At 51.0% G+C, this 15,796-nt stretch overlaps 1 protein-coding gene across 1 annotated transcript; it reads right to left on the minus strand.

Annotated features, from left to right (window-relative positions):
* Nucleotides 1-5,593: 5,593 nt before the first annotated feature.
* Nucleotides 5,594-11,245, minus strand: FOXF2 (forkhead box F2). Its single transcript, XM_030314967.1, has 2 exons — nucleotides 10,063-11,245; nucleotides 5,594-6,506 (listed from the first exon to the last, which is right to left on the minus strand). The coding sequence occupies exons 1-2, from the start codon at nucleotides 11,243-11,245 to the stop codon at nucleotides 6,340-6,342; spliced, it is 1,350 nt and encodes a 449-aa protein (XP_030170827.1). The 3' UTR covers nucleotides 5,594-6,339.
* Between the last annotated feature and the right edge of the window lie 4,551 nt (nucleotides 11,246-15,796).

Here is a 15,796-nt window from a genome sequence, read left to right on the forward strand (position 1 = left end):
ACAACTGAATAGAAGACTGTGTGTCTGTGTTCATGTGTCTGTGTGTCTGTGTCCCCTGTGTTTGTGTGCATGTCTGCCCATGTGTGTTTTCTTTAAGCAATGGCTCTGATGCACTTGGCCTTGTCCCCAGTCACAGAGAGGGGTATCTCCTATCTGACACTATGGCTGGACTACTAGTCTTAGTGCACAGGGGCTAGGGACTGCACATCATTACCTTCACTATCACCATCCAATTGCAATATTGACAACTGCCCTGTAGGAAGCCCTGAGCAGGTGAAACCCTGTTTTATCACCTAGATGTCCTAATTGCAGTGACATGCTGAGTGATGCTGTGATTCTGCACAGCCCCAGTTGGCCAGTTCCAGTAGCCCTGAGAGAGGGGTGAGGGCTCTAACATTCCTTGCTTGCCCTTTCACGTGTCTCCTTCTCAACTCATTGCCCATGCCCTCACACTGTATGCCTTCCCCCAACTCAACGTTTCTTCTGGAAAAGAACCTTAGTAAGTGATTACTGTGAAGTTACACCTCATGGATGTGCTGGCCTGTGCTTTCCTTCCCTGTAGGTCTTCCCTGAACACAAAGGAAGAGTCTGAGGCCAGACCTGCCATTCAGCCCAGTGTGCAGGAAGATAGAGTAGGGCTTCACCTGGGGAGTTTTCAAGGCTCCTGACGCTTCAGTCCCACCCAGAGATTCTATGTGACTGTGTGGGACAAGTTGGGGCATCTGATTTGCCAAAGCTGTAGGACACACGCTTTATAGACAGAGGAGCCAGTGTAGACACCAGCTAAATGGCTGGGCTGGCCTTTTCTCATCTGCAAACCAACAAGATTGTGTTGATAACACCTTCCACAAAGGATTTCTGTAATATGTAAACAAAGTAATCTTCAACTGTGGTTGTCAATCTTGGCCAGAAGAGTAAAAGCACCATGGGGAACTTTTAAGAACACTGAGGCTCAGGTCCGCCTCCCTAGGAGCCAACTCAGCTGGCTGGGTGGGTGATGGAATGGTCATGAGTGGCTTTCAAAGCTCTCTGTGTCCCTCTACCAGGCACTTGGGCTGTGACCCACTGTGGAGTGTACAAATGCTTCCTCAAGTAATTGCTGAACCCCCAACATGGGAGCATGTCAGCTGATTTGATATCTTGGGAATCCCTATTCAGACACTAAGTACTGGCCTAGTTACCTAGTAACTAGTATTTCAATCCATTAAAGTGATTCTTTCCTAATAGCAGCTTCTCTCCTTCATCTTGAAGACTAGCCATTGGCGTACATCATCCTATGGCTCATCCACTCATGATTTACTGATGCCTCAGTCTGCTTAGTGCTGAGGTGAACAGATTAAGGGGAGCCTGGATGACATGAGTTCATGTAGATAGAGCAGAGCATGAGGCTCTGCACACTGAAATGCCCCCCAGAGAAGGGGATGCACACCAGCTGCCTCATTACCCACTGCCAGATGCTGTTCCTGGGCCTTGCCTCCATCTCCTCTATAATAAAAAACAAAGCAAAGATGACAAAGACAGCCTCATGGGCCATGAGAGGGGCACCGTGGAGAAGTGCTTAGGAAATGGGAATGAAATGTCCTAGATAAAGTCCAAATGACAACAGCCAGAGCATCCAGTGATGGGGGATTAATTATTTTCCCTGTAGATGAGGGATTGCGTTCAGGTAGTGGCACATGAAAAGCAACCCCAGTGATCACCAGGAGAGGGAGGGGGAGGAGGTTTTCCTCTACCCACTCTGGGGCCAAACCCTATCTAATTCAAAGCAGTTTGTGATGCTGGAGGTGCTCTGCCAGTTCTTGGAGGTGGCATGGTACAGTCTGGGGGCCCAAGCCACCAATTGGCTCTGGCCGAGGCTCCCTGGGTCTCTTTCTATCTGTAAGACAGCAACTCCCAAGCTGGGGAAATAAGATGTGTTCTATTTGGGGGATGGGGGGGGATGTTGTTGAGGACATAGCCTCCACACTGCTCTCAGACCTTCTCTCTCTCTTTCCTGCACACACTATGCCAAGTGGACTGGTGAATCGACACTGGGCTGGATAAGTCCCCCAGGAACTGGAGAGCTGAATATTTATCAGTTGGATTTCTGTGGACTCAGGGCACCCTGAACTCCAAAAACACTTCCAGGACTTTCATTTTTTTCCCAAATGATCTTGACACCCATGTGCCGTGGCCCTTTCTGGCCCAATGTCTACATCTGTGGTGTTTTTCCTTGCTCAGATAGTGTTTCATAGAGGCAGGTTTGGTAAAATATATTTCCGTTCTGATAAAATATATTAAAATATATTTCCATTCTAAATAAGTTGGTGCCTGTTTTGAATTAATCACCATTATGAACAGTAATTAGATATATATGAATCCACAAGACAGTTTTTCCTTTAGGAAGGAGGTGCTGATTCCATTTAATTCCATACAGTGGCATATATATACTGTGCACCTGAAAAATTTTCCCTGAAATCAGATTTCTACTTTCTAAAATGTAAATCAAGATTATTACCCTAAATTCTCTAGAAGTTGCTGCAGCAGTTCAGAAAACTTGAGCGTGCACAACTAGAGAATTCACTTACTTCCTCAGAATCCAGGCAGAAGCCAAGCAAAACAAGTACATGGGCCTTTCAGTCAATGTCTTGGCATTGCACACTTGGAGAGATAATAGTTGCCTCTGAGGATGGCAATCTAGCTTCAAAGCTGCTTTGCTAGCTTTGGGACAGAGATTCATGAAATATTTTTCAGAGACTCCTCCTTTCCAGATCTCTCTCTCTCTCTTTTCTGTCTATCTCCTTCCCTTCCTCTATCCCTCCCTCTCTTTCTTTCCCCCCTCTCTGTCCTTCTTCCCCCACCCCATTTCTTACCCCCCTATTTTCTCCCTCCCTCTCCCTCCATCTGTCTGTCTCTCTCCTTCTGTCTCTCTCTTCTCTCTGCCTACCTATGGTTCTGCCTGACCCATCTGTATCTAGGAATCACTACTTCTATATATGGAAATCACAGCTTCCTTTCTTTGCCTTTTCTGTGTTCCTTAAAAGATTTTATAACTAATAAAGGATTTCCTTTCCTACTTGCTCCAATCACCACCTCCTTCCATTTGGAGAATTTCAACATCCTGGTGTAAGTACCTAAACTTACTGCTCTACTGAAGCAGGTAGACTTTAGTGTTTCCACCTGACTTTTCTTTGCAAAGTTTACTAGAATATAATAAGAGGCCTCAGTGCTTTGGATAAAAATGGGCAGGTTTCTATTTTCAAAATTAGGCTTTGCACTTCCCCAGTAACCAATCACAGAGGTATTTGGGTGTACAAACTATTAAAAAAAATCCTTTTAGATCTTTGCTTAACAATTAATGGACTAGCTTCAATACCTACCCATCTGAACCTATAAAATATCTGTAAGTGAGACTACCTTCCTAGACCTGTGGTTTTCAAAGTGTGGTCTCTAGACCAACATCATCAGTATCACCTGGGAACTTATTAGGAGTATAAACTTTTGAGCCCCTCCCCAGAGTCAGAACCTGGGGGAGGGGGGGCAGCAGTCTGTGTCTATCAACCCCTCCAAGTGAAGATTGTCATTGTGCCTGTGTTTGCAACATTGATTCCAGGTTTTTACATGTAATGTCGGGTTTAAAAGATGTGAAATGAGGGCAGCCTGGCTAGCTCAGTGGATACAGCATGCAACTCTTGATCTCAGGGTCGTGAGTTCAAGCCCCACATTAGGCGTAGAGCTAGCTTACTTAAAAAAAAAAAAAAAAAAAAAAGCGAAATGAACCGAAATCAGAAAACGGAAGTCTAACCCTGCTAGCCATGACCTAGTACACATCTGTAAATAGGAGCAACATCTCCACATTATAGGGATGTGGAAAAGCACAAAATGGGTCAAGTTCTTCCACAGCTTGAAACAACCATGAATAATTGCGTGCCTGGGTCTCCTTGTGCCACTAGGGGGCGCGCTAGCCTTTCCAAAGCAGTCACCCCGGAGAGACTCAGCGTTTTTGTCTTTGAGGTCTTGTCATTCTCTGTATAAACAAGTTACGTTCAAGTGTTTAGGATATAAATTACGACCATGCCGGCTGCCTTGGAAGGAATGTAAACACAGCACTGTGGTCGGAGCAAACTCTGAAACTGACTTCATAATTTATAGCAGGCCCTTGTGTAGTTCAGTATAAAAAGGGAAAAAAAGCCCTATTTAACTGCAAATATGATAATGGAGACACAAAAGACATGTTTAAATCACTGATTAATTTTGGAAAATATAGAAAGGAAACCTAAGGATTAGGAAGACGGTTAAGACTTTTGAAAACAAGATGTTTTACTAATGAGACTGTCTTTGGACTTAAATTTGCTTGGAATACAAAAACCTTCTGTGTGAGATATCTACTGAGTGGTATTAAGTGCCTGGTGACTGGGAGAAAGACCTTTTAGGGCATGAGAAACAAAGGTGAGTTTTCGAAAGCAAAAGCAAAAACAAAACTAAGAGCAAAACACCAGACCCAAGTTGGGAAGGAAAATCCGCAGCTTGATCATGGGTTGAGAACCTCTCTGATACTGCTCAGATTGACTGTTACTGAAACTGCCCATGACTTTGAAGGACTGTTCAGAGGAGGGTGGGCTGACAAGAAGCAAGTCCTGCTGCCTAGTTGGCCTATTTTCTCGCTTTTTAATCCAGAGCTTTACCAGCTCTGCCTATAGCATTCATGATTGGGGAACCTTGGGACATGGAGCAAGGGAAAGGGGCTCTGAAGGAATCCCTGAAGGAGATCCCTTGTTAAAAGAAAGGGGGGAGATAGGGGACAAGGGAGGAAGGGGAGAGATGTGTGGGGGTTGAGAGTGCTTCTGCTAAGCAGGGTTGGCCAGGCTCTGAATTGGGGGTGGGGACAGACAGCAGTTACAGAACACCTTTTTTTGAGGATGAGTACCTGCTTCTGTTACTCTCCAAAGAAATTAAAAGATCGAATGCTCACAGAACGCCCATTACCGCTCCATAGCCATCCGCCTCTGGACACTTTAGGATCTGACCACCACCCACAATAAAATGTAATCAACAAAACTGTGACTTGAAAAGGGGAAGCTGGTCCTATTCTTTGGATACCACTCCTTTCTTGCCTCCACTGAGCTCACAGGAGCCCAGGCTCAGCCCAGCCCTAGATGGTGACTTTCCATTCTGCCCCATCACTGCCTGCTAGTGGGGAAGACCAAAGAGCAAAAGGCAAAACTCTCCTTGGCCACAGGAAAGAGAACAAAAGGGGCACAAAACTTGGTTTCCTCAAATCAGACTCTCGCTTTTCATTATCTTGCCTGGTTTTCTCTTAAGTTCCTTTTACCTTCTGGTTTTTGTTTAGCCAGAAAGAGCTAGGGTGAAGGAAAGAAAGAACAGAAGAAGTTCCTTCTTCTCTTTCTCTCCTGAGAAGACCCACAATCAGAACCTGGCCTGTGTTACTCAAGGCACAGACCCCACACCACGTCAATTATACAACTTGGAAAAAAAAAAAAAAACCCACAGTGTAGAGTTGCATTGCCGGCTGGCAGAGGAGAGAACCTGGTGATCCCAGGACACCAGTGGAGGAAATAGATCCCTAAAACAGCTATTTGTTATATATATTTTATTGAAAAAAATTTTACATCAAAATAGTTTGGCAAACTGTAAAAGTATACATAAGTGCAAATATATCCTTCTTTTAAAATACAAGCAAAGTGTGAGTATACACGAAAATCATAAAAATATCTTTAAAATATGGTGGTAGAAAACAACCTTGTAAAAAAACGTTGTATTGTCACAATACTGAAAACCACTTTCTTAAACTAGACACATTGTTTCTAAATACTTTCTTAATAATGTTCTTTGGCACCTGTATCCAAACTTAGTGTTTGGCGAAACAGAACTCTCTTACTTGGCTAGGCAACAAGATGAGGCTTTCTTGAAGTCTTGTGCTTAGCACTGCCTTTTTGAAAAGCACAAAAATTTTCATAGACAAAGAAAAACACACACACACAACTTGCGTTTTTCAGACCCTGATTACGGAAGGTAATGAAGATCCCAGAGTTACATGTTTATGTTTTTCATGTGGTAACTTTTTACCATCTCTGCTAAGAAGTTGAGTTCTCAGTTGGCTCTCCCCCTCACTGGGAGCCTGCACATATTCATATGAGGGGCATTACTTTACCAGGGGCTGTCCTTCTACCAATGGTAGACAAGTATCCATGAACAGCGCTGGCCTGGGGATTCTGGCTAAGTGACTGGTGTGCTACTTACAGCTAGCGCCGTGCATATTGTGGGAGTCCACCTCAGTTACTTCTGCCCTGTGGAGGAAGAGAGCCGAGAGCGGCCTTGGCATGGCCTCCTTCCCCCCATTCACATGACACAGGGCTTAATATCCTGGCAGACGCTCTGGTGGTGGTGATGGTGATAATATGGCCCGCTTGCAGAGGGATGGAAAGAAGAAATGCCATTAAAGTTGAGGACAAAATCTTTTCTGTCGCACACTGGGGTAGAGTGATGCTGGTATCGAGGCAGTCCCACTGAAAGACGAAAGAAAAGAAAAACTCTTCACAAACAGTCTGAGGATGGGACATATCACTTTTTAAATTTTAACTTAACTCATGCCTTATTTTGATTCAGGGTAAGAAAGGGGTTGATGTGTCCTTTTGTCTATTGTAACAAAACTGGTAGAGCAAACCCAATCTCCAGAAGTTTCTCAAAGTTTCAAACTGAGTCCGAGGAGGACTCTGCCATCACTATGTTTTGTTTTGATGTTACCCGCAAAGAGCACAATCTTCCTCTCAACCGAGTTGTAGAGTGTCTGAATTCCCCTATTATTCCTGGAGTCTCACGACAGCTTTAATCGCAGGGGGAGCACCAACACGGGAACCATTTGGCCCACGCTCTCTGATGGGGTCCTTAAACGCAGGGCTCCTGGACCTTGCTGCCAAAGCCCCAGCTGCAGAGGCCAAGTCCCCTGCCCCAGAAACGCCACTGTCGCTCCCACTTCTAGTTTCAAGCCTCCTGTCTTATTTCCCAACTAAGTGGCCCAGTCAGAGTAGCAGGTCACAGCAGGGATTATTCTTTGTCCCAAAAGGAGGTGACAGAAAACAATCCCTTTGCAAGACAAAAGGCCTGGAAGGAAAGTGCAGGTCATCGTAGGTCCTGAAAGTCTCAGGCTTCCTCTCGAGAAGCCCGACTCCAGGGAGCAGATAATGTCCTTCCATAAGCGCTCAGCTGCAGACCCAGACGTCCGGCAGCGCGGGCAGCCCCTGACAGAGTTCCGGGATGGCAGAGGACCGAGACGGCTCTCAGTCCTCTCCGCTGGGGCCGCTCCTCTGCCGAGGCCCTGAGCCCGGCCGTTGGGCGCCAACCCACTGCCGACTTTTGCTTTTGCTTTCTCGGCGCCTCCTGGCCCCGGGGAGCACTGGCCCGCGGTGTCCGCAGCGCGCCGGGGCCCAGACTTCTCCCGGATCGGGTCTGTTACCGCACCGGGCTGGATTAGACCACTTAACCCGCGTCTTTCCTAGATACCCGTGCCTTATGGCACCATAAATCACACGTTGGTGCCGGGCCGGATTCGATTTTCAAGTGCGTTAAAACCGTTTTCGCCCGCCCGCAGCGTTCGCGCCCTGCTCTCGACGCCTTGGCCTGGCAGCATCCCAGGGCTTACGGAGCCACCAGGCTAAGTGGTCCCTGACTTGGGCTACGTTTGTTGCCCGGTAACATCTATTGTCGCCAACGGCGCGCCGCACTGCTCTCGTAAAGCAGCAATAGGTCCTTGCGCTCCGGTGTGTGCGTGTTGCTCTCTACACACAGGTGCCTTCACCCATCACGTTACAGCACTTCTCGGTGCCACTTCTACGATCTCAAAATAGCGGGACCCAGAGCTAAAGTCATACCTTAAGACCGAAGGCCGTCGTCAGCTCTTTGATGTGATCAGTGAGGGATAAAAGCCCTAGCTCCATCTTGAAAGGCTCACAGTACTTAACGAAGACTGCGGGGCCTCCCTGAGCACGCGGGCCTTGGCCTCCCTGTCTGGAGTGGGACCGCGGCCCCCGGTGGGTGTGCTGTGTGTGTGTGTGTGTGTGTGCGCGCGCGCGTGTGCGTCTGCTGGGGGAGACCTTCTTGGCCCACAGTCTCTGCCCTGCTGGGCCTCCCGGCTCCTCGCTGGGCCCTAGTCTCTCGGTGGCCCGCGGCCCCGCGGGCGGCGCACTCCTAACCAGGCGTCCTCGAACCCAGGCTGCTCCTGCTGAGCCCCTACCTCCTGTCGACTGGAGGTTGCCAACTAGGGCGGGGGGGGGGGGGGGCGGACAGAAGAAAGGGACCGGACCCAGAAGACAAGGGAAGGAGCAAAGCGTCCCGGTAGGCTTTGGCCCAATCCATGGCCTCCCCAGCATCCCTAAGCTCTGCCCAAAGGTCGTGCAAGACTCTCCGGGAAGGTCGCTGCGGGAGGCCGGCGTGCTTTGGTTCCGCCGTTTTCCTTCTCCAAGTGTCCTGTTTCCGGATCCCCGAATTTCTGGGACTTGTGCGTGTGCCCCGATGTACTGGGTGGGGCAAAGGTGGTCTCAAAGAAGAATCATAAGTCTCTTTCTTTTGAGTTCTTTTGTTTTTAATTTTTAGCGTAGTCTCACTGCAGCTGCGAAACCTCGGAATCTGGGTTTAAAGTGAGTAGAGCCTGTGTGGAGAGGGAGAACAGGGGAAGCAAGGAGGGCAGCGGGCAGGGCGGGAGAGGAGAAGTGGGCAGGAGAGTGGGGGAGTGGGCGCCGGCCTGGGGTGAGCAGTGATTGACAGCCAGTCCCAGGGGATTAAAAAAAGAGAGAGAGGGAAAGGTCGTCTGTATTGGTTACTTGTTGAAATTCCCATAAAAATTGAACAAGACTCTGCTCTCAGTGGGTTAAGTCAGGCTAAAATCCTCTCCCGTGTGGTCCTGCCGAGACTGTCTTTGTTTAGTTAACCTCTGAGACCCGCATTTAAAAGGCCTATTTGGGAAATTTCACCGTCCAGGGAACCATCTTTTTGCCCATTTCTGGGCTTTCCGTGTCCCTTGAAGCTCTTGTGGTACACTGATTCACAAACATGTATATGTATGCATCATCCTGTGACATATTTTCTAAATGGGGCGAAAGGTAAGTGTGAGCTAGAGCACCATTTGATGGGCAAATTAGCCTGATTTTAATCCGCAGGCTGTGGATGCTTCAGAGGGGTTAGTTAATGTGAGAGAGTTTATCTCCACTGTCCCCGTAAATATGGCTAAATATTCAAATTACCTCCTCCACCCCATCTCTCCCCCTCCTACCTTTCATCGCCTTTGGCAAGTCAATAAATTTTCATAATCTTCAACCAACATAATTTACACCAGCAACACAAGTGAAGTCCAAGAGGCAAATATTTCTTGGGGGGGGCACAATGTGGGCCTCAGATCCTTCTGACCTAGGAAAGACTGGCCTCACCAAGGTTGGTGCTCTGTGTTGGAAGGTAAAGGGCTCCTCAACAGGCTGTTGCCCCTCCCCACTAGAAACACTTCCCTTCTGTGAAAGATCCTGCCGCCCCCCCTCCCCCCTTTCTTCTCTGCCCTTCCCTCATTTCCCCTCCTCTCGACTCCTGCCCAGTTGCAACCCCTCCCCACCCACACCCTCAAGATACAGAACATCTCCCTTTCTGACGTTTACTTTGGGAGGAAAGCACAGCAAAACAAACTAAACACAGTCACACACAAAGGGAAGCAGATACAGCTCTTTGGCCAGGCTCCCCCAAGAACATTCTTTCTCTCTAAGCTAAGTCGGTCCTGAGACTTGAGACCTGCAGTCCATAGGGTCACCCAGAGACGCTAGGGAGGCAGGCGACTTTGCACCATCCTCTTGGCAGTGCAAATTCTGGAGGCCCAGCTCTTGGCCAAAGCTATGAGAGAAGGCAGTATGACCTCAATCTCTCCCCCTGATGGATAAGGTTCCCGTTCCCCTCAGCACCCGCTCCTCCCAGTGCCTTCAGATCCCTAGGTTTCGGCGACTCCCTGGAAGTTGCAGTAGCCTGGAAGCCCGAAAGCTTAGATAGAGGCGACGCCGCCAGCGGGCCGCTACCGGCTCACTGCGTTACCTGAGAGGTCCTCGCGGGCGTTCTGGTGCAGGTAGCTCTGCTCCAGCGAGTAGGAGGACATGCTCGAATGCAGGCCTGCAGAGGCCGCGGGGTTGCTGCTGGGAGTCAGGGAGGGCGGCTGCTTGAGGTAAGGCGAGGCGCCGGGCGAGCTCCAGTGCGCCGCAGGGCTCGTGTAGGGAGAGTGGCACTCGATGGCGCTTGCCATTGCTGGGGACGAGGGCACTGGGCTGCTGCTGCTGTCCGGGCCGTAGTCCCCTCCGCCGCCACCCCCAGCCGCGCCGACGCCCCCAGGCCCGGCGGGCACAGGGCAACTGGCCATGTAGGTGGAGCCCGGGTTGGGCGACATATGCGGGACGTGGTGGTGATGGTGGTGGTGCGGGTGCGCGTGGCTCGGGGCGCCTGTGCTTGCGTCATAGCCCGCGGGCATCATGTCGAGGCCGCCGTAGCCACCCTGCCCGTGGCAACCGAGCGGCGCCGATGGGGGCGCCTGGAAGTCGAAGCCCTGCGGCAACAGTGAGGCCCCAAAGCCCAAGCCGCTCACTACGCGGTGGTACATGGGCTTGAGCGCCTGGCATTTCCGCCTGAAGCCGCGCGGCCGGCGGCGGAACGAGCCTTCCTCGAACATGAACTCACTGGCTGGGTCGATGGTCCAGTAGTGACCCTTGCCGGGTCGCCCGAGGCCCTTGGGCAGCTTGATGAAACACTCGTTGAGAGAGAGATTGTGGCGCACGGAGTTCTTCCAGCCCTGGTAGGCGCCGCGGAAGAAGGGAAAGCGCGCCTGCAGGAACTGGTAGATCTCGCTGAGTGTCAGGCGCTTGCTGGGCGAGCTCTGTATGGCCATGACGATGAGCGCGATGTACGAGTAGGGAGGCTTCTCTGGCCGCCGCAGCCCCGAGCTCGCCTTCTTGGCGCCCCCGCTCCCCGCGCTCGCGCTGCCGCCGCCGCCGCCCGCGCTCTTGCAGGCTGCCGAGGAGGCGCTGGCCGTGTTGGAGGCGGAGGAGGAGGAGGCACAGGAGGCGGAGGACGACGACGAAGACGACGAGGTGGTCTCCAGAGCGGCGGCGGCGGGTGGCGGGCTCATCAAGGCGGCCTGGAGCGCGCCGGGGGCCGGGCTGCACGCGCGGCGGAGCGGGGCCGGCGGCGGGCGCGGCGGGGGCGGCGGCGGCCCGCCCTCGGTGGTCATCTGGGACCCGTGAGCCAGGCCGGGCCGCGGGGGCGGGCCCGGGGCCGGGAGTGGAGGCGCCGGAACGGGGTCGGCCCAGAAGCCCGGCGAGCGCCCTAGACCGCCGCTCGGGCTGCAGCGGTGGCCACTGCGAGCCAGAGCTTCGGCGTTGCCTCCCTCAGCTCCGCTGGGGCTTCTGGCGGCGGCGGCGGCGGCGGGCCGGAGGCAACGCCCGGCGCATCCCTCCCCGGAGCCTCGGGCCCTTGTCTTGCGCAACGGCCTCCGGTCCCGAGGAACCAAAGCGGCCCGGCGCAGGGCAGCTGCGCCCGCGAGCTGGGACCGCGGCAGGGACCCCGGGGACGAGCCCGACGTCTCCCTTCAGGAGCGCTCCTCGCTCTGTCTCTCAGACTTCCTCCCTCCCGCGCCCTCCCCCCGGCCGCCCTCCCTCCCTCGCTCCGTCCCTCCACCCCCACCCCGCCCTGCCCCCTCCACTCTCCGCGCCGCCTTGGGGAGGGAGCGCTCGGCCTCAACGCTCACTCCTCCCCCCTCCCAACCTGGCTGCAGTCTCCAGCTCTTATCTTGCTCCCCTCTCTCCAGGGTTCTCCTCGGCCTTTTAATTCTTCTCCCGGCCACTTTCCCTCTCACCTACCCACCCTCTTTCAAACTGAGGGACTACAGACTCATTCACATTTTGCTAGGACGACCCCCATCCCCAGCAAAACTCGACCACCTATAACTTTATGAAATCTTCTTTCTCGTTGCCCCTTATAGCACCCCTGCCTCTCATCCCCAAAACCAGCCAACCCCTCAGAGCGGACCCACCCATTCTTCTCCTCTCCGTTCTCCTCCCCCTTTCCCTCTGCTCTCTCCTCCGCCCTCCTCTCCCTCCATTCACCCCCACCCGGTCTTCATCCCCTCCTCATATCCCTCCCGCCTCCCCCTTTTCTCTTCCTCCTCCTCCTTCCTCCTTCTCCTCCTCTTCCTCATCCTCCTCCTGTCTCATCCTGGGCCGAATGGTGCGGCCGCTCGTGCTGGTGCTGCCCTCGCCGCCCGCCGGGAGCCTCCTTAGCTGCCTTCCCCCTGTGCCCGCACTGACACCATCTGTCAACTTCATTTAGACATTGCAGCCCTCAGCCACACGCCAGGGTGTCACACGCCCAAAGGTAAAGTTCCATCCTCTCTCTTTCTGACAGGGCCTGTAAGCTCCGCAACAGTTGCTTAGCAGAGGGCGAGAAGCTGGGGCGCCGCAGAGACTCCCTCCCCGCCCCCCCGTGCCTCCCCCCCCCCCGCGTTACTGCGGAGGAGCAATCCTGGAACAGTTTCAGAACTTTAAGCAGAGGGGTATAGATAGAGAAAAAAACCAAAGTTTAGAGACTCTGGAAACCCAGTCGAATAGGATTCATGTTTGCGTTTGTTTCCACTTCCTTTCCTTTTTCCATCTGATGTTTTGAAAGAAAAGAAAAGAAAAAAAAGGAAAGAAAGAAAAAATGCAGAAAGAAGGCTGACACTGAGTGAGATAAGTAAGATAGCTGTATTTATATTCAGTCCTGAAGGGGTAACTGTCACTAGATTTACAATCCTTAGTCTCAATGCTGTCCACCAAAAAACTGTGCCATCTTGAAACTACCTTATGTAGGAGAACACTCCACCCCAGTGTGGCCAATTCTTCTCTAAGTAAGAGTCAGGCTGGGAGAGAGGATGTGCCCTCGGGAGGAATCACTTCCAATGAGACCCGACAGTTAGTTATTGGATTACACGTGCAAGGAAATGTAGTCTGACCAGGGACAGGGGCTGGAAGTGGGAGGAGGAGAGCCGGAGGCCTGGGAGCTGGCCTGGCCACACAAGGACTGATGGGGGAGGCCCAGAAGGGAGGTGCTGCAGACCAGAGGACAAAATGGGAGGCTGGGCTGGGCACCCCTCTGTGTCTACTCCAAAGGGACTAAGGTGCAAGTATGTGTGCTGGGGAGCCTGAGGGGGGGTAGGACAAGAGAATCCGAGATTGGTCCGGGATCCAGAGAAAGGCCAGCTGCCAAAAGCCTTGGAACAGAACCGAGGCAGTGGGGTGGCACTAGCTATCTGTGCCCCTGGAGATACTGAATAGAGAATCTGCTCCTGACTGAGTGTGCTGGTGGGGCTGTAGAAGCTGAGGAGCGGGAGGAGTGGGAGGGGGGAAGCTGGGGGCTGGGCTGGGGCTGGCCCCAGACAGTGACCTGAAGTTGAGTGGAAGCAGGCTTTTTCCATCAAACCCTGCCTGGATACCACACACAGAGACCGAGTGTCAGTTTACTGCCCTGAGCCGGGCTCCTTTTCCCTAAGCTCCACAGTAATTAGACAAAGAAAACCTAAATTAGCTGAACAGGCGTCGACAGCTTCCTCCAGAGCACCCCTGGTACCTACATGGGAATGTGTCCGAAAATGGCTTGATTGTAGCCGAGAGTCAGCTAAGAAAACACGGCTAAAATGAACTCAGTTTACCGCTCATTTCCAATAGAAAAAAGAAACAAGTCAGTCTTTTCCGGATGGGATGTTTTGATTGAGTTGGGGTAGGGGTTTTGCAGTTGTTTCTACTTCTAAGAATTTCTTTCTGAGTGACTTGGGAGCATATTTTGGGGATGGATACCCATTTATTCATGGTATTTTTTCTCTTACCCCCTTTTGCCATTTTACATGGAATAATTTAAATGTAAGTAAGTATACATGGTAGGCTCACTACATCAATGCTTTAAATGTCTGAAAAATAATCAAATACAACAGAAACTGGAGTGAGGAGGACACATAGTATCTAAAAGGAATCCCACTGACATAGCCTTCAGTGTGTGTGTGTGTGTGTGTGTGTGTGTGTGTGTGTGTGTGTTTAGTGGGAAGAGAATTGGCCCAGATGGAAACATAAGGAAAAGGAAGGCAATCATCTTATTTGTAGGTGGGGGTGATGGACAATAGATTTTTGGAAAATTCAGCAAGCAAGTCAATATCACTGTTGCTGAACCCTCTCTGACTGTCCACACTTAGGAATTCTATGTACATTGGATCTCAGACCCTAAAAGGTTTTAGGACCCAGAGACTGAAGAATAAAAACAACCTACCCTAAAATCCAAGCAGGCTAAAATAGCAGGGATTTTTAAAGGCTCCCTTTCCTATCCAATCCAAGTGACAATGGTATCCATTTTACTTAAACTCTTCAAACTTGCAAGCAATACCACTTATACTTTGCTGAGTGTTACAGGAGGCTAGACAGGTCTTAGAAAGACTGTAGGCATTGTAGTTACAGTTCCAGCCAGGAGCAGCTCAGCTGTCTTGAAGCCTTTTTCTCTCTCCGGGGATCTAAATACTACTCTGCACTCCACAAAAAATATGGAGGTTGGTGACCTTAGTTATCTGAGCAGGAAGAGGCTTTTCTCTGAAATTCTTTCTTGGAGACCCCACTTTTGCCTATGGAAACTTCCCCTGACAGGGACCCCCAAGTCAAGAAATACTAACCCCTGAATTTGTTCCTTATAGACTTCACAGGTAGAAGCTTTTCCACTCACATCATGTCACCACCACCTGACCTAAGTACAGTTATCTCCCCTTAGCCATAAGGAGACTGGGGTTCAGAAAGATCAGATGACTCACTGCAAGTCACACCTGGGGAAATAACAAAGCTGGCCTATAGTGTGTGGGGGGGTCTGGGATCCCAATCCAGTGCTGCTTCCACACATTGCAGTGAAACCTCTCAACTTTGTTTTAATTACTGATTTATACAGATCTCCTGGGTAAGAATGCATGCAGTAACAAGTCATGTCAAATTCTTTATCCCTGGCAAGAATATCTGAATTTCTGTTTAGCAGACAGTTTAAGAGGAAAGTTGTCTCTGCAACATATCCTTGCTTAGGACAGTTCCCTCTCTCCGAAGTCCTTTCTTATGGTGGTGAGCTCTTCCTTACTTCCATTGCCTTATAAACAACAAAAATCTAGATTTATTTTTCTTACTGGAAGGAAAGGTATTATGGTTCGTTAAAATGAATATAGATGAGCCCACGCTGCTCCTTGCTTAACCAGAAATACGGGGCGTCGAGTGCAACCGCCCTCTGTCCATCCTCGGTGCTCTGACCCTCTTTGGTTGACTGTGTCCGCCTGGGCTGCGGGTTCCTTTCCCGCTCCAAACCCCAAGGCCCCGCCCCTGCTCCTGCGCTGGGGAATGTAAACTTCGGGAAGCTTGGGTTTCTCCGATTTTGTTTTGTAATCGGCGTTTCATTCTAGGAAATCTCTTCATTATTGCGGTTTAAATTTTATGTTCTTAGCATACTTCCTCTGCTTCGTGGGTTTTACATGAAATGGCTTAGACTAAACCAGTTACCCACCGGAGAGACGCATCCGCACCGACACTGTTTACCGCCATCCAAGACCTCTCCTCCTCGGGACACTCTAGCTCTGCTTGCCCCTCCCTTCCTTCCGTCAGCCCGGCCAGAGCAAAGCCTCTTCCCAAATCGGCCTGTAACTGACCACTGTATTCACCCTGTGTTTTGGTACAAAGTTAATATGTGTAGAGGATTCTCTAGCTCCTTCCAGGCCTTTGTAGATGGGGACGGTGGG

The sequence above is a fragment of the Lynx canadensis genome, chromosome B2, assembly GCF_007474595.2.
Source record: "Lynx canadensis isolate LIC74 chromosome B2, mLynCan4.pri.v2, whole genome shotgun sequence".
Taxonomy (NCBI): Eukaryota; Metazoa; Chordata; class Mammalia; order Carnivora; family Felidae; genus Lynx; species Lynx canadensis.

Coding starts and splice junctions, on each gene's coding strand:
- FOXF2 (XM_030314967.1), bottom strand. CDS start 11,245: ATGACCACCGAGGGCGGGCCGCCGCCGCCCCCGCCGCGCCCGCCGCCG. Junction 6,507..10,062: donor CGCCCGCGAGGACCTCTCAG/GTAACGCAGTGA, acceptor TTCGTCTTTCAG/TGGGACTGCCTCGATACCAG.